Raw genomic sequence first — 24528 nt, forward strand, 5'->3', positions numbered from 1 at the left:
TGCTTGCCTACCATGCACAAAGACCCAGGTTCGATTCCTCGGTACCACATAGAAAAATCCCAAGGACAGTGCTCAGGCCCTGAGCTCAAGCCCAGGACTGGCAAAAAAAAAAAATTCCTTACAGTAAATATTACACTTTTACACTTAAAAGTACAATGCCAAGGCAGGCGAGGCGGCAGCTCATACCTGTAATCCTAGCTACTCAGGACGCTGAGATCTGAGGATCAAGGTTCAAAGCTAGCCGGGCCACAAAAACACCTGAGACTCTTATCTCCAAATAACCCCTAGAAAATGGGAAGTGAGGCTTGGCTCAAGGGTAGAGCAGTAGCCTTGAGCTGAATACCTCAGGGACAGCGCCCAGGCCAAGTTCAAGCCCCATGACCCACAAAAAAAAAAAAAAAAAAAAAAGTACAATACCAAATACATTTACCCTGAGTTTGAGACTAAGACAAAGATGTTCACTATTGAAAATTCTACTAAAATTTTATTGCAAATTATATTCACAGAATTAAGATGAGAAAAATAAAATATGTTAAAATTAGAAGTTTCATTATTTGCAGGTGATATCACAGCAGAGAGAAATTCAAAATAATCTACAGATAAATTGCTAAAATAATACCACATACAAAAATTGATTTTTCTACAGACCAGCAACAAATCTTTAAAATATAAAATTTGAGAGTCAAGCATGGTAGTGCACATTTGTAATCCCAGCACTTAGGAGGCTAAGAAAGTAGACCTATGTATTTGAGGCAGGCCTGGGCTACATATTTTTTTTAATTGAAAACACCTATTACAATAACATCAAGACACATCAAATACCCAGAAATTTATTCAGAGAAGGATTTGCAAGAACTGTGTAGAAAATTAAAATATACTGCTATAAGAAATTAAGGAAAACCAAAAGAATACCAGATTCACAGACCACGAAACTCAACACATCTAAGGAATCCTAATCCAAAATCTGAAGAGTTCCACCATCCAAAATGTTCTAAGATAATATGATCTCACTGAATGGGACTGGTCATAGTCAAAACCCTAGACACCATATAAAATCACCTCTGGCTATGTGTATAAGGTACACATGAGACATAAATGAATTCTGTATTTATACTTGGGTTCCACCCCTAAGACAGAACCAGTGGCACATATCTGAAATCTTAAGTTCCAGAGGAGACCACAATTGGGAAGATCACAATTAGATTGGAAAGATAGCAATTCAAGGCCAAGGCAGACATACATACAAGACTTCTTCTCAATCCATTAATGGGAATAGTGATACATGCCTGTCATTCTCACCACATAGCAAATGAGATAAAAAAAAGATCACAGTTCCAGGCCAACCCAGGAAGAAAAGTCTGCAGGACTCCATCTCAACAGAAATTGGACATTGTGGCTTATGTCTGTTATTCCAGCTATGATGGGAAGTATAAAATAGGCAAATTTTCAGTCTAAGCAATGGCCCAGGCTAAAAGCAAGACTGTTATCTCAAAATAACCAGAAGGGAGAGGGGGAAAATCAGAGTAGTAGTAGAATGTCTTCATGGCAAGTGTGTGGCCTGAAGTTAAAACACTCCAGTACAGCCAAAACACTTCTGACCCCAAGCCTTTTGCACTAGGATTACTCACCTAATACCAGTAAACTGTCAATTTTCCCCAACTGATCTATGAACAGTACAAGCCAGTAACAAACCAAAAGGTATTTTGAAAAACACTCAAAAGTTGATTCTACAACTTACAAAGAGTCTAAAAGATGGTCCTAAAGAAAAAAAAAAATGAAAAGAACATTTACCCAGATTTTCCAAAATTATCCTGAAAAGGAAAAACAGTTTAGATGACCAGATCTCAAGGCTTGCTTAAAAGCTACAACAACCCAAATCCAGTTTAGTACAAAAATAAATAAACCAGTTGCAAGAAACAAAGAAACTCGCACACACATTCACACACGTGCACACACACACACACACACACACACGTTTCCTCACACACATAAACATCACAACAAATTTACATCAAATCTTACCTACTGCAGTAAAGAAATTATGATATTTTTAATAAACAATGCTAAATGACTTATTGCAATATGGGAAAATAATTCTTTCTTCATACCATACATAAAATCAATTTCTGGTGGATCATAAATCTAAATAAGGGACAAAGTTGTACATCAGAGCTATAGTGAGTACTTAAGCATGCACAAGGTTCAATCCCCAGCATATACACACAAAATCCAAATATGTACAGTAAAACAATGAAATTACTCTCCCTAGAATTGTCATTGGTAATAAGGATATTCTCATTATCTTGAACGAGAAAAAAGTAATCTTCCAATGAAAAGATAATTGGCAGAAAAGCCCAGAAAATATTATTTCAGAAAGCCAGGCCACTTTATAAATGTACATTTGAATATGACCATCTCTGAAGGAAAATCATAATCTGACAAAAGAAAACATGCCATTTTAACAAAAAAAATACAGAATATATTTCTTTTTGAGAGTATAATTTTTTCAGAGAATCCATGTTTAAGCCAGGCATAACAAATCACATTTGCAATTTCTGAAAAGAAGAGATTAAAGGAATGGTGGCTCAAAACGAGCAGGACAAAAAGCTTCCGAGATCCCACGCTAAAAACAAGCCAGGGAGCAGGGAGTTTGGCCTAGTGGTAGAGTGCTTGCCTAGCATGCACCAAGATCTGGGTTCGATTCCTCGGTACCACATACACAGAAAAAAGCCAGAAGTGGTGCTGAGGCTCAAGTGATAGAGCTCTAACCTTGAGAAAGTCCAAGGACAGTGCTCAGGCTCTGAGCTCAAGCCCAGGACTGGCCATAAAAAAAAGCCAGGGCTAGACACTGATGGCTCACATCTCTAATCCTAGCCATTCAAGAGGCTAACACCTGGGCCGGGAGTTTGGCCTAGTGGTTAAAGTGCTTGCCTAGCATGCACGAAGACCGGGGTTCGATTCCTTGGTGCCACATACATAGAAAAAAGCCGGGAGTGGTGCTGAGGTTCAAGTGGTAGAGCTCTAGCCTTGAGAAAGTCCAAGGACAGTGCTCAGGCCCTGAGCTCAAGCCCAGGACTGGCAAAAAAAAAAAAAAAAAAAAAGAGGCTAACACCTGAAGGAAGGTTCAAAGCCAGCCCAGGAAGGAAAGGGTATGACTCTCTTATCTCCACCAGAAAACCACAAATGGAGCAGTGTCTCAAAGTGGTGGACCTCTAGCCTTGAGCACAAGAGATCAGGGATACTATCTAGACTCCGAATTCAAGCTCCATAACCAACAAAAACAAACAACAACAAAAAAGACAGTTGTTGGCTAGGAGTTTGGCCTAGTGGTAGAGTGCTTGCCTAGCATGCACGAAGATTTGGGTTCAATTCCTTGGTACCACATACATAGAAAAAAGCTGAAAGTGGTGTTGTGGCTCAAGTGATAGAGCAAAAAAAAAAAAATTACAGTTATAGTCTTTCATACTGGTAACTCTAGCTACAAAGAGGGATAAGTAGGAGGATTCTAGTCGGGTAAACCCCAGTACCACATACATAGAAAAAAGTAGGAAGTGGTACACAAGCCCACAACTGGCAATAAAAACAAACTTACTTATTTATTTTTATTTAAATAATTCCCTAATTCCTATTATGCATCTGTTTTTAATTTCTCTAAAGACAAAAGAGAGACCTTCCTGCCTCTAAGTATAAAATGAGCAATAAATGTTTAAAAACTCAAGAGGTAGGTATTAGCTCAGCGATATAGCTCTTAGGATAAATTAAGCAATTCCCCCCCCCCAAAAAAAGGAAAAAAAGAAGAAAGTTCAAGGATATCAATTGTTTAACTACCTATAGCCACTTGTATTTCTGAAATCACTAAATTCTTTCAGAGAACAACAAACCATTCATTCTTCAAAACTGTACCCAAAATATACAGCTTTTTTTACTTCTGAGTTAAGGAGGAAAAACAATTTTTTCCCACTGGATGAATTAAGCAATATCCTTCATTAAGGGTTTTCTTTTAATTCACACTTATATTTGTGAGGGTAAAAAAAAAACACCGCAGAAAAGGACAGAAAAAGCAGTAGCAGTAAACCAGAGTCCATAGATGTTATCATCTATTCAGGGCAATGTGAACATCAAAACATTCCTTAGAAAGTATGCAAAAAAAAAAAAAAAAGCATACAACTTCTTAAAGGAACACAGACAAGTACTATGTTTAAGGTAGTGATAATCCCTGTGGGGGAAATTTTAGAGGATTCTTTGTAGTTTGTTTAAGTATATGTCATTACTAGGTTACTTTATAAGCATGAATCTCTCTGAGGGAACTAGAAAAAGAAAAACTTTTGCTTACCTCTGAAATACAGGTTTCAGTTTTTAAGGTCAAATTAAATTCTCTACATAGATTATTTTTACATATCCTTTTCTGAATATGAAAACATAAGCTGGGCATCAGTGGCTCATGCCTGTGATCCTAGTTACTCAGGAAGCTGAGATCTAAACGTTGCAATTCAAAGCCAGCCTAGGCAGAAAAGCCTCCATGAGACTCCTACCTTCAATTAACCACCAGAAAACTGGAAATGGAGCTGTGGCTCAAACACATATATCTATTTTTTTTTTCTGGGCTGGGAGTTTGGCCTAGTGGTAGAATGCGCGCCTACCACACAAGACAATCTGGGTTTGATTTCTCAATTACCACACACATAGAAAAGGCTGTAGTGGTGCTGTGGTTCAAGTGATAGAGCTCTAACCTTGAGAAAGCCCAAGGATAGTGAGTCTAAGCTCCAAAGACTGACCAAAATAAATAAATAAATAAACAAACAAACAAATAAAGACAGATGGATAGACAGATATCAATATTTTAAAACGCAAACAAGAACCTAAGGTGGCAGAGCACTTGCTTAAGTAAATGAAGTTAGGGTCTTAGGCAGAAGCAGAGGGTGAAAAGAAAACTAAATATACTAGACCATCATAAATCAGTAAATAATCCAAGGCTACAAGATTATTTTTAAATGCTGGCAAGTTACACAAAAATATATTAGGTGATAATAATATAATTTACAAAGAAATATTCTTCCTAATAGTATAATTTCTTTTTCTCTAATTCACATGCATGCGCACATGCACACACACACACACACACACACACACACACACACACACACATATACACCATAGTCACATGACTTCTTGTGTGTGTGCTAGAGCTCAGGCTTAAATACAAGGCCAAGGTGCTATCCCTTAGCTTTTGTGTTCAAGGCTAGTGCTCTACCATTTTAGCCACAACTCCACTTCTGACTATTTGGTGGTTAATGAGAGATAAATTCTCACGAATTTTCCTGCCTGGGCTAGCTTTGAACAGCAATCCTCTGATATCAGCTGCCTGAGTAGCTAAGATTATAGATATTAGCCACTGGCACACAGCAGTCATGTGACTTGAGTCTCAGAAAAACGTGGTATAAAACACTTATCTTGGACTGGGAATTTGGCCTAGTGGTAGAGTGCCTGCCTAGCATGCATGCACAAAGACCTGGGTTCAATTCCTCAGTACCATATACATAGAAAAAGCCAGAAATGGTGCTGTGGCTCAAGTGGCAGAGCTCTAGTCTTGAGAAAGGCCAAGAACTGTGCTCAGGCCCTGAGTTCAAGACCCAAGACTGGCAAGAAAAAAAAAAAAAGATATCTTCATTTATAAATGAAAAGCTGAAACTCATGGCTTGCCAAAAGTCACTAAACAAATGACAGAATCAGAAACCCAAAGAGACCCTACATTCCAGACGCATACTAGAAACAGACTATACTCCAAAGTATTATCTCTGAAAGAGGTAAAATTAGCTCCAATTTACAGATAGGGGCAAAAAAAAATTACGGTGACCAAGATTGCAAAGCTAGTTAGTGGTAGTCTACCTCCGAACACAATGATTCTTGCACATTGCTTAACGGCATCATGATTTCTGCAGGGTACGGATAGAGAAAATATTAAATCTTCCTAGACAACCAAGTACAATGCTTTGTACCCTGACCACAACCATTGTGTTAGAAATGGATCCCTGATGCAACTTTCATGGGGCATTTAGAATTGGGATCAAAGAGTCAGGCCTCCTCTGAGTGACTGGACCTGCACAGTAGGCTGGCGGATATGACATGGCATCTTCTGCCTCCTATGAAGTACAACATCAAAAGAAATTGTTATAAAAAGAACTGGCAGGGGGCAGGTAAGAGTGCTTGCCTAGCATGCACAAAGACCTGGGTTTGATTCCTCCGTACCACATACTTAGAAAAAAGCCAGAAGTGGTACTGTGGCTCAAGTGGTAGAGCTTCTAGCCTTGAGAAAAAAAAGCCTAAGGTCAGTGTTCAGACCCTGAGTTCAAGCCCAGGACTGGCAAAAAAAAAAAAAAAAAAAAAAGAAGAAAGAGGAGGAGGAAGAAGAGGGGGGGAGGAGGAGGGGGAAGGAGGAGGAGGAGGACTGGCATGGAGGCACAGAGAAACAGGAAGAAAATATGAATAACATCTAGTTAGTCCCTTGCTCCAAATCCTTCTCGAAGGTGCTGATTTCACAAGGTTTCCAGATTCACTGCATGTATCATTTTTGCTTAAGCCAGTTTACAACAGAATATATATATTTTTAGGGGAGGGGGGCTTATCCTCAGACTTGAACTCTGTCCCTGAGCTTCTCTTGCTCAAGGCTAGTGCTCTACCACTTAGGCCACAGAGCCACTTCAGGATTTTTCTTAGTAGTTTATTGGAGGTAAGGGTTTCACAGACTTTCCGGCCTGGGCTGGCTTTGAACAGAGATCTCAGCCTCCTGGTAGCTAGGATTATTTAGATGTGAGCCACCAGTGCACAACTTAAATGGAAGATCTTAACAAATAAAACAACAATAGCCAGGCACCAGTTACTCAAGAGGCTGAAATCTGCGGATCACGGTTTGAAGCCAGCTCTGACTGAAAATTTCATGAAATTCTTATTTCTAATAAACTACTCAGTAAAAGCTAGAGGTAGTACTATGGCTCAAGTGGTAGAGTGCTATCCTTGACTACAAAGAGGATCAGGGACAATGCCCAGACCCTGTGCTCAAGCCCCAGGAGGAGAGAAAGGGAACTATATAGAGGGAGGGAGGGTGGGTGGGAGGGAGAGAAAAAGGGAGAGAGAAAAGGAGGGAGGGATAAAGAGAGGAGAGGGGGAGGGAGAGAGGGAGACATGGAGATGGAGACAGGGAGAGGGAGACAGGGAGAGAGGGAGAGAAAAAGAGAGGGAGACAGGGAAACAGGGAAACAGGGAGACAGGGAGAGAGAGAGGATGTTTCTGTTAAATCCATTAAAAAAATATAAGCAGACCAGGTGTCAGTGGCTTATACTCAGAGGCCAAAGTTTGAGGATCACAATTCAAAGCTAGGCGAAAAAGTCAAAGAAACACCTCCAACTAACCAGCAAAATGCCAGACTGGAGACATGGCTCAAGTGGTAAAGTAGTAGCTGTGAACAAGCAAGCCAAGTCAGAGAATGAGGCTCTGAGTTCAGCCCTGGCACTAGCTAAGCAAATAAAAGCATTAAATAACTAAATAAACAAATAAACATTAAATAGATAAATAAGCAAGAGGCATCAAATGCCATGTAAGATAAGAAAGACCTAGCTGGGGCACCAATGGCTCACTCCTACGATCCTAGCTACTCAAAAGACTGAGATCTGAGGATTGCGGTGAGGCCAGCCTAGCCTAGCCCAGTGCATAAGATTCTGACCTCCTCAGGAATAGCCCCCAAGCTGAGTTCAAACCCTAGATCTCTCACAAAAGTTAAAAAAAAAAAGGGGGGGGGCTTTAAAAAAGCAAATCCTGGGCAGGCCGGGAGTTTGGCCTAGTAGTAGTAGAGTGCTTGCCTAGCATGCACGAAGACCTGGGTTCAATTCCTCGGTACCACATACATAGAAAAAAGCCGGAACAGGTGCTGAGGCTCAAGTGGTAGAGCTCTGGCCTTGAGAAAGACCAAGGACAGGGCTCAGGCCCTGAGCTCAAGCCCAGGACTGGCCAAAAAAAAAAAAAAAAAAAAGCAAGTCCTGGGGTCAGAAGTTTGGCTTAGTGGTAGAATGCTTGCCTAGCATGCACGAAGACCTGGGTTCAACTCCTTGGTACCACATACATAGAAAAAGCTGGACATGGTGCAGTGGCTCAAGTGGTAGAGCACTAGACTTGAGAAAATCCCAAGGACAGTGTCCAGGCCCTGAGTTCAAGGCCCAGGATTGGTAAAGAAGAAAAAAAAAGGCAAGCCCTTGGCTGGGCTCAGTGTGGCTCACACCTGTAATCTTAGCTACTCAGGAGGCTGAGATCTGAGGATCACAGTTCAAAGCAAGCCTGGGAAGGAAAATCTGTAAGACTCTTATCTCCAATTAACCACCAGAAAACCAGAAGTGGTGCTGTGGCTCAAAGGGTAGGGTGGTAGCCTTGAGCTAAATAACTCAGGGACAGCGCCTAGGCCCAGAGTTCAAGCCCCATGACAAAAAAAAAAAAAAAAAAAAAGAAAGTCTTTGAGATTGGGCCAAGCTACCCACAGAAAAAGCCTCAAGTTACCCAAACTTGAATACTCTTGGTGTTTTTTTGTACCGGAGCTTAAACTCAAGGTCTTTTACTTGCTAAGCAAGCTCTACAGCACTTAAGTCACCACATCCTAGTTCCTCAAGAGCTTCTGAAGTGCGCTATAATACCCTAGCTCCCCCACCCCTTTTATTTTTGGAGACATGGTCTCACCAAGTACCCCAAGCAGGCCTGAAACCTGAGGTCTTCCTGCCTTGGTCATCTGAGTGTTCGAATTATAGGTCTACACCCCCACACCAAGTTTTTCCCAGCCCAGTTCTTTTGATCAGGCAAGTCACTGAACATAGAAAACCCTCTCAACTACTTCAGACCACTCTTCCATGTCCATACATCCAAATCAATCCCACTCAACATCCAACTCAAATATGTTATAGATACACACAAATACAATCTCCCTTTTATTCTGGATTTACAGACACTCACAATCCTCTTCTGGCAATTATTATATAACTACCTAATCTTCCCTTCCCTAAACCTATCAGCAATTTGAATCTGATTCCACCTGACTGCTTACTCATTTCTCTCCATCTTCTTTAATCCTAACATTTTAACTCAATACCTTTCAGACAACAGGTTCTCAAATACCTGTTTGATTCAGGAAATATTATTTCTTGGGTATAGACAATTGTCTGTGAGTGTATCAACAAGAGAGAGAGAGAATTTCATGTCACAGCTAACATAGGAAGAATCCACGCAGTGCTTTCAGAAATGGGAGCCCAGAAACTTAAGAAATGTATACAGGATTAAATTATACATTAGAAGTGATAGGCAAGGGGTAAGGAAGAAAACAAGGACCTCCAACTTCTCATAATTACTAATTTGAGACTAAAACTATAAAGAAAAAGGAAGATCTGTTGACATTTATATTCTGTGGCTGATATTCAGTTCTCTGGAAGATAAATTATAAACCCAACTAGGTACTAGCCCTTAATTAAAAGTTCACTTCAGGCCGGGAGTTTGCCCTAGTACTTGCCTAGCATGCACAAAGACCTGGGTTCGTACGGCATACATAGAAAAGCAAAAAGTGGTGCTGTGGCTTAAGTGGTAGAGCGCTAGACTTGAGAAAAGCCCAAGAACAGTGCACAGGCCCTTAGTTCAAGTCCTGGGACTGTCCAAAAAACAAAAGTTCACTTCATCTGATGATTACTAAATGTCATTTCTAATTATTCAGTGCTACTCCCAAAACTGGCAAAAGCAAATGAGATACTCCTATGATTTGAAATACAAGCTTGTCTTACCTCAGCTATCAACTAAATGCAATTGTATTTAAGGCAAAGATGAAGCCATCCTTCAGTAATCACAAATAAAATTATGTTGGGAAGGGCCGAGAGTTTGGCCTAGTGGTAGAGTGCTTGCCTAGCATAGCATGCACAAAGACCCAGGTTTGATTCCTCAGTATACATACAAAGAAAAAACTGGAAGTGGTGCTGTGGCTCAAATGGCAGAGCTTTGAGAAAGTGATAGCCTTGAGAAAGCCCAAGGACTATGCTCAGGCCCTGAGTTCAAGCCCCAAGGCTGGAAAAAAAAAAAAAAAAAAGAATTATGTTAGGAATGTGCCTTCCCAGAAACAATGCCATCATTCCTATGGGAGTGGCCTCTGACTAGCCGGGTAGCCCAAGAGGCAGCACAAGAACCTTCACAATGGATTCCTTAGCAAAAGGTCCATACTAACACAGTCACTGCTAATCCTCTAATCCCCTGCACTAAGGCAACCTGAAAGATCAGCTTCCTTTTCCCTAGTCCCCAGATTGCCCCATAGCCTGCAGGTTAAGAAAAATTCCGTCATCGGGAAACCCCTGTATCTAGACACCCTGGTGTCTAAACTCTAGACAAGGAAAAAAACGATTTTTTCATTAGTATGCATATACAGAGGAAAATTTCATTGTGACGTTTCTACACATTTACAATGTCTTCCCATCAATGTCATCTGTTCCACAATCCTCCTTTTACCCTCCCAGTTTCCTAAAGCAATTTCAAAAGGTTAGAGGAGGCGAGTAACCTATAACCGTAGCTACTAGGAGGCTGAGATCTGAGGATCACAGTATGGAGCCAACCCAGGTCAGGAAAGTCTATGAGCTGTATGTAGCTCAAGTGGTAGAGAGCTAGTCTGGAGCAAAACAGTCCAGACCCAGACTCTGAGTTCAAGCCCCAGGCCTGGCACAAAAATAATAATAATAATAATAATAAACTCTCTTTCCCCATCACTTATATATGTCAAATTATTTTAAACCTTTATAACCTCATAACAAGACTCACTCTAGACTTCACCTTGTTACTGACTCCACTCTGGAAGTTACAGGGCAAGTATGGTGAAGGGTGAGCCAGGTGATAAGACAGGAGCCTTTGTGTACATCTGTGCCCCACATGTAATGTAACAAGTGTCAGAATGGCAATATATAAACACTTCACCATCTTCAAAAAATCCCACTTCCCAAGGAGACCCTTTTCCCTTAGAATAGGCAGCTAGAAGATATCATCAGCAATAAGTTTTAGTAAGGAGATGAGCAGGATTATTTCAGTTTACAAAAGCCACTATAAGAGTGCAGACTGTGCAGTGGATCACGCCTGTAATCCTAGCTACTTAGGAAGCTGAGATCTGAGGATATTGGTTCAAAGCTAGGCAGGGCACTAAAGTCTGTGAGATTCTTATCTCTGATTAACCACTAGAAAATAAGAAGTGGATGTGGCTCAAAGGGTAGGGTGGTAGCCTTGAGCTGAAAAGCTCAGGGACAACGCCCACACCCAGAATTCAAGCCCTACCAACGAAGGAGAAAGAGTTCAAACTGCATAAAAGTCAAATATAGGGGGCTTAACAATCCCCACTAAGCATTTAGAATAACAATCCTCATTAGGATGTATAAACTCTAAATTTTGTTTTGCTTTGTTTTTATTTATTTATTTATTTATTTTTTGCCAGTCCTGGGCTTGAGCTCAGGGCCTGAGCACTGTCCTTGTACTTTCTCAAGGCCAGAGTTCTATTACTTGAGCCTTAGCACCATTTCCAGCTTTTTTCTATTTATGTGGTACCAAGGAATCGAACCTGGGTCTTAGTGCATGCTAGGCAAGCACTCTACCCCTTGGCCAAACTCCTGGCCCCTTTGCTTTGTTTTTAAATTGAAGTCATTATTCCAATCGTAGCATTTCTGGTTTGACCTGCTTTTTGTTTTAGTATGTCACAAAAACAGTAACAACTCTCATAAGTTCAAAACTCTTTTAACAGTTGGAAGAACCTAGGTGAGAACAATCAAAGCCATCATTGCTCTTTTAAACAGTTCTTCCAATCTCCTAATTTCCTACTTCTTTAAAAACTTAGGAATAGAGAAATGAAATAGCAAAACTCACAAAAGTAAATTAAGGCATTAGAAACCAGAATCAGCAATATACATTCAGGAAAGCAACAGAAGGAGCTGAAGGATGCAGTGTTTAAGTTAGTCCAAATTAAATGAGAAGACAGCAACAAATCCCAAGCAGTCTGTGAATAGGGTGCCCTGCTCTGAGTACTACAATCTGAATACTATCCAGTATCATCCAAGAGTAAAACCGACACCATGTTCTTGTTTGTCCTCATAATGGAGCAGAATTAAATGACTCTTAAAAATCATAGTAAGTCAAAAACATCGGAATCAGGAACATCCAATTGCCCTGAATATTTTTTTTCACAAATATTAAACTCCTTAATGATGTTCCTGAGGCATGTAAAATCTGTTATGTGGAACATAATGTTACTTGTGAAGTATCATCATCCGTTGTCTTGATGCATGCTGCTAGATTTTCTTCTTGCTAATGCTTTTAGGTTTATTGTCATAAAGATAGAGACATCAAGCATACACAAACCAATATATACCTTAATGCTTCTCTCAGAACAGCTAGGAAACAGAAGAAAAAAAAAATCGTGTCGGAAACTGCTACCTAATAAACTATATAATTGTAAATGCTGCTACAAAAAAAAAAAAAAGTGTGCATATCCTCAGGTACTAAATCTACTAACCTCTACAATCAATGTGATACATGGTTTATCCAATCTTGACAAAAATCCTCTGGATCACCAATGGTATGTTCATCCACTCGTACATACGCAATTGTATAAAGAATCTAGTGTTTAGAATACCAAAGAAAATACAATTAAAGATTTATACACATATCTCCCATTTAAAAAAGAAAGAACTTTTCATTATTTGCTAGCACCTTTAATATCCTACTTTGCAAATGAGAAAAAAATAGTAATTATCAAATATAGAAAAGAATATGTCCAATAAACAGAATTACTGAGACTATACTAATGCTTTAAAAAATACACTATTCCAAGTTTTTTTTTAAAAAAAGCTACAATAACAATACAGTATATATTTTATCATATGTGTACATATACCATAAGCATTTTAAAGTATCTCAACTATACAACCATTTTACATGAGTGTTTGGTATAACATGTTATTAGGACATTCCAACTGAAAAATGTGAATGGCCAAGCACTTGGGAAACAGAAGCTGGAGGACCAAGAGTTTGAGGCCAGCCTGGGATACACAGAGTGAGCAAGGGAAACCCTGCATCAAAAAAAAGAAAAAATGTTTTATTAAGTATAACAGTCAAGGGGCCGGGAGTTTGGCCTAGTGGTTAAAGTGCTTGCCTAGCATGCACGAAGACCCGGGTTCGATTCCTTGGTACCACATACATAGACAAAAGCCGGAAATGGTGCTGAGGATCAAGTGGTAGAGTGCTAGCCTTGAGAAATTCCAAGGACAGGGCTCAGGCCCTGAGCTCAAGCCCAGGACTGGCAAAAAAAAAAAAAAAAAAAAGTATAACAGTCAAAAACCTAGTAACCTATGGCCTTTCTCATCTCTTTCCCTAGGTCTTTTGTCTTTTTCTCATCCCCATGACCCTTCATCTTTCCCACTCTCAGGCTATAGAAACAAAGTTTCCACATACCTTCAATCCCTCCTAGACATTTTATATGAGAAAAGCAAGCCCTAGAAGTTGGATATATTTGTGTTCAAAGGAAGTTTAATCAAAAAGCAGTAGCGAAGATTCAGAACCAGCTGACTCCAATTTCAGAGGTATTACCTACAACTCAAAACATTTTTACTAAATAACTCAACATGGATGAACCAATAATTTATTAATATAACAAATATTTTAATTGTTGGACAAAAACCGTACTATCTTTTTTTCCATTTCCAATTTCTTCCTAACTCTGACTACTCTTCCACCCCAGTTTGGTTCTTGGAGTCATCATTAATTCGCTCTTTAATGACCAACATTTACTGACCAGTAATTTCTGCCTCTTTTAGGAATTCTACATTAATATTCCCTTCATGCCCAATCTACTCTCATTACTCCAATTCAGGCTGTAAGTTTCTTGTACATAACCACTCTGATGACCCAGTCTCCTAACTAACTAGTCTTCTAGCTCATGGTCTTTGAATCCTTACAATCAAGGCTATACCTCTACCATTTCTGTTACAAAACAGATCCACTCATGTTTAATCCCCACTGTCCATGGGGAGAAGCCATTCCTACAACACATGGGTCCCAATCTACCTACTCAACATCATCTGCTCTTGCCCTCCAACACCAAAAATATTTAGAAAAATGTATAAATAATTTATAGTGTATTTTCATAAACATTAATTTGAACAATATTATGAGTGCTCCTTAAAATCCTAATTAGATGAGAAAAAAAACTGAGATTCATGAAGGCAAGATAATTTGTTCAAGATCCCAAAGAATAAGGCAGCCATGAGCCAAGTCTCAGCTTCCAAAGTTTATCTCCTTTCTAGGTTCACACTGCCATAATATACCAATATTCCACTTATCAGGTTTAATTAGCTATTTCTAAAAATGCAATTTATCCTGCCTCCATATCTCAACTCAAGGTCCTTTGCTCTGGAATGCTAAGCTCATTCCCTTGAGGTTTCCAAAGATCTATAATGGCATTGTTAGTATAATTCTTCATATAAACTATATGTAGTAATATATAAATGTGTCTCTAATTTTAAGTTCTCTGAGGACAGGATCGCAAATTATTCACTGAATCTTAAGACTGATTACTGAATGGGAAAATACGTGGGTAAAACACACCATGTAAGATGGCACGAATCAAAGCAGAGACTTGGCCAGACCTGAAAGGAAAGATCAACAATTAAATCAAACTGTCTAAGCAAACTGGTAGTGGTTATAACTTTTAACATCTACCTTCTAAACAAGGCCAATGCCTCAGTGCCAACTATTCTGATTGACATTAATTAAACATTAGTTATTAAAAGCATAAATGCAAAACAGAAGAGGGCAGAATTTAAGGAATTTAAGGAAAAAAAGAAGTTCATTTTACAAAACAGAAATATCACTGTCATTTTCCATTTTAACCTTGCTATTTGGTTAAGTAACCGAAATTTAAAACATATAGGCTTAGGGCCGGGAATTTGGCCTAGTGGTAGAGTGCTCGCCGAACATGCATGAAAACCCAGGTTCAATTCCTCGGTATCACATACCTAGAAAAAAAGAGCCAGAAGTGGTGCTGATGCTCAAGTGGTAGAGCTCTAGCCTTGAGAAAGTCCAAGTCAGGGCCTGAGCTCAAGCCCAGGACTGGTAAAAAAAAAAAAAATACAGGCTTAACAGCCTATATAAAAGATAAGCCTGACAGTACATAGGCCTGTCATTAAAATGACTCATCAGTTTGGAGCTGTTTCATTGTCCAAAAAGTCATATTCAACTACTTCCTAAATATACTCTAAAAGAGCTACTAGGATTCCTGGCACTGGTAGAGGCTCTCTCAGAAAATATCTGACATGCTAATTATCTGGTCCACTTGTACAACCAAGTTTGCCCATGGCCATATTAAATGGCCAAACTGAAGAGTGTGTGCTTTAAGATTACAGGCAGCTGCTCCTTCATAAGTTGTCTTCATCCCAACAAGGATCAGATTCCAAGGCTACCTTATAATTACAAAGGCCAGAATATGAAACTACTAAGCAGCTGACCAGATGAAAAGTCTTGAATGCTTTCTTCCCTGTCAGAAACCTCTGATGACTGCTGTTGAAATATAACTACAAGGTCAACTTTTCCATGAACTGGTAGAAGGTATTAGAGGAAAAACAATCTGTTCTGCACTGAATTTCATTCCATTCCCAAATATGACTATAAATAAAAAGACTACAAACTCTAACCTTAAGTAAATTACAAATGAGATTTCAGAAGTACCTTTTAACAATCTGAACTGTTCTCTCGGGGTATACAATCTAAAAATCTACTATAGTCTCTTCCACCAACAGTAAAACTTTGCCACATTTTGTGTGTGTGTGTGTGTGTGTGTGTGTGTGTGTCCAGGAAAAAGCTGGTGGATCTTGTTACAAAATGTTTATTCAGCTGGGCACAGGTGGCTCAAGCCTGTAATCCTAGCTACTCAGGAAGCTGAGATCTGAGGGTCAAGGTTCAAAGCTAGCCTGAGCACAAAAGTCCATGAGACTCTTTTTTTTTTTGCCAGTCCTGGGCTTGAGCTCAGGGCCAGAACACTGTCCTTGGACTTTCTCAAGGCTAGAGCTCTACCACTTGAGCCTCAGCACCACTTCCGGCCTTTTTCTATGTATGTGGAACCAAGGAATCGAACCCGGGTCTTCATGCATGCTAGGCAAGCACTTCAACCACTAGGCCAAACTCCTGGCCCTCCATGAGACTCTTATCTCCAATGAACCACCAGAAAACCCTAAGTGGCAAAAAATTAAGGCAGGCACCAGTGGCTCTTGTGGGTAATCCTAAATACTCAGGAGGTTGAAATCTGAGGATCATGGTTCAAAGCCTGCCTGGGCAGGAAAGTCCATGAGTCCCTTATCACCAATTAACTTGAAGTTAATTGAAGTGGTAGTGCTAGCCTGAAGAAACAGAAGCTCAGGGGCTGGGAGTTTGGCCTAGTGGTAGACTGCTTGCCTAGCAAGCATGAAGACCCGGGTTCGATTCCTCGGTCCCACATACATAGGAAAAAAAAAAAGCTGGTAGTGGTTCTGAGGCTCAAGTGGTAGAGCTCTAGCCTTGAGAAAGTCCAAGGACAGTGCTCAGGCCCTGAGCCCAAGCCCAGGCCTGGAAAAAAAAAAAAAGAAACAGAAGCTCAGAGACAGTGCCCAGGCTCTGAGTTTAGTCCCAGGATTGGCACAAAAATAAAAATTATTCAATTATCAATATGCCGAGGTATGGGCATATGAACATTCATGTTTAAAGATTTGTGTAATAAAATATTAAGAGACGATAACAAGAAGAGGCCTGCTTCCATTATCATCTATTAGTCAGAAATAATAGCAAGCCAGTATAGTAGTGAGTGCCTGTAGTCCCAGCCAGCTACTTAGACAATCAAGAGGCTAAAGTGGGACAATCACTTTGAGTCTAGAAATCTAAGACTAGCTTGGGCAACAAGCCTTTATCATAATTTATTTTTAATATATATTAGGAGAGAGCTACAGAAGAGGTGACATTGTCCAAAAAGAAATGTACTTATTATGTGAAAGGGTATCAATGTATGTGAATTAATGCACCTTCTATCTGGCAAATATCATGTAACCCTTTTACTAATTACAATAAAAAGAAAGAAAGAAAGAAAGAAAGAAAGAAAGAAAGAAAGAAATGTACTTATTGCCTCATTTATGTAACTATAATCCCTTGGTACATCCCCGTTATAATAATTGTTAAAATGCACAAAAAGTGTATATATACATATGTGTATATATAAGCAAATATTAAGAAAATTTGCTCCTTTATGGAATTTTTGATGCACTTTTTATCAATTATCTCTTTTTATTACAGCCATACTAAAAAACTTCAACATATTCTAAGGTACCAACTGCAAGTATTTAATCTTTCCTAAAGAAATAAAGAAACCAAGTCAACGAATTTCCGTGGTGATATAACCAAAGAAAACAGTGGACAATCCTCCCAAATTAGGTACTAAATCCAGTAAATTCCTTAACTAGAACTATTACCAGCATCTTACCAGGAAACTGACATACAAGAACACACTGTACATATGCTAATATTCCAGCAACTTCAAACTAACATCCAATTCTTCCTCTCATTTTGCTTCCATCCCTACTGAGACTTTTAACATGTTTGGTGATATAACAGGAATCCAGACACCATGAAGTATCAGCTTAAAAAAAAAAATCAGACCACTAAAATTGTTACTACTAAGAATACAGAACATAGAAATGTTGGCTAGGATAGGGATGTTGGTGGGAATAGAAAATGGTAAGGCCACTATCAAAACCAATAGGGCAGGCGGAGCTTAGGGTAAAGAACTCACAAGCATGCACAAGGCCCTGCATTCAGTCCCAGCACACATACACATACAAAGATGGTCCCTCAAAATTTCCAAGTAGCATAATCCAGTAATTCCACTTCATTATGCATACTCAAAAGAACTCAAAACAGGGTCTCAACGAGGCACACATCATATTCACAGCAACATTTTTCATAACAGCTAAAATTTGCAAACAACCCAAGTCTCTATAGAAATGAATGGATAAGCCAGGCACTAGTGGCTCACATCTGTCTGTAATCCTACTCAGGAAGCTGAGATCTGAGGATCACAGTACAAGGCAACCCAAGCAGAAAAGTCCTGGTGAGACTCTTATTGATAATTAGCCACTCAAAAGCCTGAAGTGGAGCTGTGGCTCAAAGTAGTAGAGTGCTAAAGGGCTCAAAAGAAACGAAAGAAAAGAAGGAAAGGAAAAAAATATGAAATATAAGGAAATAGTATAGCCTTCAAATGGAAATTCTGGCAATTACAACATGGATGAGCCTTGAAGACATTATGGTAAATTAAGCAAACAAATCACAAAAAGACAAATTTTAAAAATGACACCATTTATATGAGGTAGCACTAGTAACCAAAATCAGAGACAAAGCAGAATGGTGGTTGCCAGGGACTGGGAGGAGGAGGAGGACTGGGGAGTTGAATGAGTATAGAGTTTCAGTTTTGCAAGATGAAAAGAGTCCTGAAGATGGATAAGTGGTGATTACACAACAGTGTCAATGCACTGGGGCTGCATATTTAAAAATGGTTAAGATTGGAAACTTTATTTGTGTGCCGTAACACAATAAAAAAAAATTGTTTTGAAAAAATAAATCAAGGGGGCTCCAAGTTTGGCCTAGTGGTCGAGTGCTTGCCTAGCATCCACGAAGACCTAGGTTTGATTCCTCGGTACCAAATACATAAAAAAAAAATGTCAGAAGTGGTGCTGAGGCTCAAGTGTAGAGCTTTAGCCTTGAGAAAGCCCAAGGACAGTGCTCAGGCCCTGAGCGCAAGCCCAGGACTGGCAAATAAATAAGTAAATCAGGGAACTTATCTCCTCAGAACACCTCCACTGGAGCCCACAGATGTGCAATTCAACTTTGTGGCTGTTAGCCAGTGTCTGCTTCTCACCACACCAGAAACTGTGTCACCTCTGACTCTCCATCCAGCCCAGACCCTAAGTATTCACTTCAAGCTTCAAAAAGGGACAAGAGTACCCCCCTGCTCCTCCAGTTCTGTGGGAAAGCAGCAGAGAACTTGACTGTCTCTAGGCCTGCCTCCTCTTTAAATAAGGATAATTCCTACCTACCTGCCACACAGGTTGCTACGAAGGGAAAAGTGAGATCACTTAACATGAAAGGCGGCCCAGCACAAAAGAAATATAAATTATGTTTACAACTACTTTTATATGGAGATCCAGAAGCTTTAACAACATAAGCGTCACACACACACACACACACACACACACACACACACACTTCTGGATACCTCCCCCAAGGCTCCCCTTGAGAACATACATCGTTCCCAAATGACACTTCTCCAGGTTTTGTCATATTCTGAAGGGCGGCACGGGGGGGTGTGGGGGGGTTGCCCGGCTCACGAATTAATAATCCTAACGCATTTTACCCAAAGCACGATCAGAAATCATCCTGCATGGTCTCGGAAAATGGACTATTAATGCCCCCAGCGTGCGCCCGCGGCATCCCGAGGACTACACTTCCCACAAAGCACCGGGGCGAACCCGGGCGGTGGACAGGCCGGCCTAGGAGGGGAAGAGAGGCACTCAGGATGACCACCACGGCTCTGCGTGGAAAACTGCAACGCCTGGGTCCCGGCCCACCTCCCCCGACAGCAGCTGTCACGCCGCGGCCGGCTTGCGGTGGGCAGGACCGGCGCCCGGCCCACTCCACCCGAGGGGAGGGGAGGGGGGTCAGCGCCTAGCCGTGACCTTTCAGCTGATTCCTGGGGTGTCTCCTCCCCTTCCCCAGAGCTCCAGGCGCAGCCCAACCACAGTCCGAACCTGCGGTGGTAGGGGGAAGGGAAGACAGGGCGGGGGTCCGACGGGACGGGTGGACACTGGCCCACGGCTAGGGGCGCCAACCCTCCAGCCAGCCCGGGACACAGGCCAAGGGGGAGGAGGAGGAGAGGGGGCGCCCGGGCTCCCCGGCCCCAGGTGGCTCCGCCCGGGGCTCGGGTTTCAATTTCGCAAGGTGACGGTGCAAACCCGAGGCCTACAAGCGCCCGCGGCGCCCCGCGCCCCGCCCGCCAGGCCCGGGCGCCCCGTCCTCCGCCCGCGCCCCGCGTCCTCCAACCCGTCCCGGCCCACGACCGCTCCCCGCGATGCCCCCCAGGCCCCGCGGGTGGTGCCGCCGCGGGCTCCCCGCCGCAGGCTCGGCGCGGCACTTACTCAGCTCGTCCTGTGAGGCGGAGGCGGCGGCCGCAGCCATGTTGCGCCGGGGAGCGAGGGAAGGAGGCGGGGAGGAGCACGCGAGGGAGGGCGCGGACAGCCGGCGCGGGGGGCTCGCGGCGGGGCTCGCCGTGGCCGGGGGGGGGGGGTGGGGGAGCCCGGCGTGGGGCGGGAGGGGAGAGGAGGCCGCCCGCAGTCACTCACGCGGGCCGCGCGGCGCCCTGGAGACCCGCCCCGCCGTCACCGCGGGCCGCCCGGCGTCCTCCGCGGCGACCACAGCGACGGCGCCTCGGACGCTCCCGCAGGCTTCGCGCCGCTGCCGAGTCGCCACCGCTCGTGCGGCCGGGTCCCCGCGCGCCGCGGCTCTGGAGCTCGGCGCCGCGCTCGCCCGGCTCACACCGGCTTTATATTTAGAAAGAGCTGAGCCATCCTCCCCGCGCCCCCCCTCCGCCGGGCCCCGCGCGCCGCCCGCCCGCGCTCCCCGGCTCCCCGCTCCCGCGCTCGCCCGGCCCACCTGCCGCCGCCAGCGCTCCCTCGCGCCGGCCCGCCACGCGGCGGCCCTGCAACCCGGGGCCCGGCCCACCCGGCCCCCGCCACACGCTGAGCCACCGGACGCTCACCCCGGTCCTGACCTGAGTCCGAGCCGGTCTCCATGGCCCCGAAGCCGCGCTCGCCGCTCGAGCTGCCAAAAGGATTCGGCCGGCCGGCCGGGCTCGAGTGGCCGTGCGCGCGCGCGCTGCGGTCGGTCGGCGGCCGCCCAGGCCTCGGGGAGGGAGAGCAGGACGGAGGGGAGGGAGATCGATCCTCTGGACCGCACCGGGGCCGTCTCGTTGGCCAGGCCCGACCTGGACAGGGACAACGCCTGACAGCAGGCAGAGACGTGGACTCGGGAAAGTGGAGCCGGGCTCCCAGTCGGCGGGAGGAAGCCCCGCCCTGCGCCTCCCGCCGAACTCCGAGGCCCCGGCGCTGACTCAGGCCCGGGAGGGCGAGCCCAGCGCGGCGAGAACCCCACGGGGGACTCGGACTCGAGGTCCCGGCTGCTGGTGCCCCCGAGACACGAGGGGCTGGGCGGGGCGAAGGGAATTCGCCGAACCCTCCGAGAAGTCAAGGGAAGCCAGGTGTTCGTAAAGTTCTCATTGAACTGTACTTGCTTCTAGGAGCTGTTAAGATGGTGTGCGGAGGGTAGATACTCTGGAGAAGAACAGAAAGACAATGCTTATTGCATCTGACCTTACAAAGTAATAGTTATCGAAATGAACTCCAGGAAATGGAAACAAGGGTTTTTTTTTTCTTTTTTTCTGTTTTTTTTTTTTGAAACAAAAAAAAAATTGTTTTCAGTATCCCCTATTCTAACTTTATGGCCTTTCTTTTGTCCATGAGGTCATCCATACTTTGTAAAATGGCATTCAGATGAAGGGATTGCATAATTTTGCTGTACTTTTAAGCCCTGGTTATGTCGTAACAAATGAGGTGCAAGATCAGATACTTTTTTCTTAATACAAAAAGTTAGAAATTAAGATCCTAATTGAATCACATTTGCTTATTCAGGCATCTCTAAGCCCTAATTAATGTTGTGGCAATTGAATATATGTCTTTCCGGGTGTGACATATACCAAACACAAATAAAAAAAAAAGATCTAAAATACTTTTTGCTTTCCTCTCCTGGTCCTGGGGCTTGAACTCAGCTTGGGTGTTGTCCCTGAGCCTCTTTATGCTCAAGGCTAGCACTCTACCACTTGAGCCACAGAGCCACTTGAGTAATTTATTGGAGATAAGAGCCCCACTGGGACTTTTCTGCCCAGTCTGACTTCAAACAGATCCTCAGGTCTCAGCCTGCTGAGTAGCTAGTATTACAGGCCTGAGCTACCAGCTCCTGACTTGAAGAAATTCTTCATTATTACAAAAGGTTACATGTTCTTTGTAAAGAACACATAATTTAAAATATATACTTGAAGGTGAAAGAGTTTTTCCAGTCCTGCCATCTTCTCAGAAAATTGTGGAGAGTGAAGTGTGCATCCTCCAAGATCTTGTCTCTGCACATGTATTTGCAGCCTTATCTACAGTTTTTTCTGTTTTTGTTTTCCCATTCCTGGGGTTTGAACTCAGGGCACTGTCCTTGAACTTTCTCAAGGCTAGAGCTCTACCATTTGAGCCACAGCACCACTTCTGGCTTTTTCTGTGTATGTGGCACTGAGGAGTCAAACCCAGATCTTCACACATGCTAGGCAAGCACTCTACCACTAGGCCAAACTCCCAGTTTTGATGAAATAGGGAGTCTAGGTAAATGCTTTTCTACCATAAACACTTATCCATGTGAATTCAAAGAACCTTACACTATCAGCATTGTTTTTTATTGTTCATTAATGAGTTAATATATCAAGCAGTCTTTTTTTTTCTTTATTTTTTTTCCTTTGTTTCTTTTTAATGTGGGACTTACCATATCACAAAGGCTAGTCTCCCAGCTCTTAATCTGAAGGGTTCCTTCAACATCTGCATCCCAAACACCTGGGACTACAGAGTATAGATGACGAGTACACAGCATTGAACTCCAATCCTTTTTTTTTTTTTTTCTGTTTTGTTTGATTGGGAGCACTTTGGGGGTGATTTTTTTACTCATTTGTGTTTTTTAGTGATAAGAGCCTCCATATACTGGCCTGGAAGTGCTAAAATTACAGGCATGTTCCTCGATTCTGGAATTCATACTCTAATAGACACCCTGTATTTTTTTAATTTAACACTGCTTCCAGAATAAGTGTACAATGAAATACTTACAAACATGGGCCATGCATGATAGTGTACTAACCTATAATCTGTTCTGGAGGTATAGATCAGAAAGATTATTTTAAATGGCCAATGAGCCAAAAGTTCATGAGATCTCATCTCCTAATTAAAGCTAAGTCCAGTGGCTTTCCCTCGTCATCCTAGGTGAGAAGCATAGAATGATTGTAGGTTCAAGCCTTAAAGGCATTAGGAAAAGCCCTTATTAGGGAGATAAGTAAAAAGGGCCGGAGGCTCAAATGATAGAGAACTTGCCTTAAAAGTGCAAACCAGGGCTGGGAATGTGGCTTAGTGGTGGAGTACTCACCTACCATGCGTGAAGGCCTGTGTTCCATTCCTGAGTACCACATAAACAGAAAAAGGCAGAAGTGGTGCTATGGCTCAAGTGGTAGAGTGCTAGCCTTGAGCAAAAAGCAGCTCAAGAACAGTGCCTAAGCCCTGAGTTCAAGCTCCAGGACTGGCCAAAAAAAATGCAAACCAACTGAGCACTGATGGCTCACACCCGTACTCCTAACTACTCAGGAGGCTGAGATCTGAGGATTGCAGTTCCTGGCCAGCCAAGGCAGGAACATCTATGAGAATCTTATCTCCAGTTAACAACCAGAAAACAGGAAGCGAAGCTGTTCAAAGTGGTAGAGTGCTAGCCTTGAATGAAAAGCTCAGGGACAGACAGCATACAGTCCTGAGTTCAAACCCTATAGCCAAAAACACCCACAACAAAAAGTGCAATACCCTAAGTTCAGATGCCACTACCTCAAAGAACAAAAGTTATTGATCCAATCCCCTCAATAAATATGGTATCATACTCTTATCATTGAAGCTACAAAGGAAGCTGAGGTTGAGAAGATTAAACATAGTGCACACATCATGTGATCCCAGCAATGCTGGGAGCCTAAAGTACATGAATTATGGGGTTCAGAACCCCACTATCTTGTCTGTGTGTATACCACCAACAATACAGAAATGTGTAAAGACTTCTCCCTGCTCCCTTCACCCCATACCCACCCTACCCTAAATGCATTCTCCAGAAATTCACTGTCAACAGTTTGATACATAAAAACAGTTCTGTGACCAAAGTGACTATTCCTAACATCACAGTCTTTTTGTTCTATTGGGATGAAAGTGGCAAAGCAAATAGGCTAGGAACACTTTCCTTTGTGTTGACAGCCCTAAGCTCTTCTGTCAGAAGCTTATAGGCTGATCTTTGAAACCCAGGAGCTTATAGCTCTAGGCCCTAAAAACTAGAGGCTTAAGGCTCCAAGGTTTAACAGCCAGAAACTTTTAAGTGCTCTGGATGCTCAGGTCAGAGGCTTATTGATCTAGGTTTTGAATACCAACAGGCCACAGCGAGTCTGTTACAGCTCCTTAGTTTTAGATATCCAAGCCCTTGGCTCTTAACCATTCTTGGCTTTCTGGAATTCTCCAAGCAGCCAGGCTTGCAGCTCTCACTGAGGCCAGGGCAAGATACATCCTTCAAAGATATGCCCCAGAAACCCACTTCTAC

General features: G+C 42.6%; 1 protein-coding gene across 5 annotated transcripts in view; it reads right to left on the reverse strand.

The window, feature by feature from the left end:
- Nucleotides 1–20964, reverse strand: part of Ecpas (Ecm29 proteasome adaptor and scaffold) — a 117177-nt gene extending 96213 nt beyond the window's left edge. The window contains exons 1-3 of one of the 5 annotated variants that reach the window (XM_090330423.1): nucleotides 20247–20398; nucleotides 14644–14684; nucleotides 12554–12657 (exon numbers count right to left, since the gene is read on the reverse strand). In XM_090330423.1, the coding sequence (XP_090186549.1) occupies nucleotides 12554–12575 (22 nt within the window). In that variant the 5' untranslated portion in view covers nucleotides 12576–12657; nucleotides 14644–14684; nucleotides 20247–20398. Of the gene's footprint in view, nucleotides 1–12553; nucleotides 12658–14643; nucleotides 14685–20246; nucleotides 20399–20878 lie in introns of those variants that run through there. The other 4 variants (XM_090330422.1, XM_090330425.1, XM_090330424.1 and 1 more) reach the window with 4 other exon arrangements.
- Nucleotides 20965–24528: the final 3564 nt, after the last annotated feature.

This window comes from Megascapheus bottae, chromosome 3 (assembly GCF_031878675.1).
Source record: "Megascapheus bottae isolate mThoBot1 chromosome 3, mThoBot2.hap1, whole genome shotgun sequence".
Classification (NCBI taxonomy): domain Eukaryota; kingdom Metazoa; phylum Chordata; class Mammalia; order Rodentia; family Geomyidae; genus Megascapheus; species Megascapheus bottae.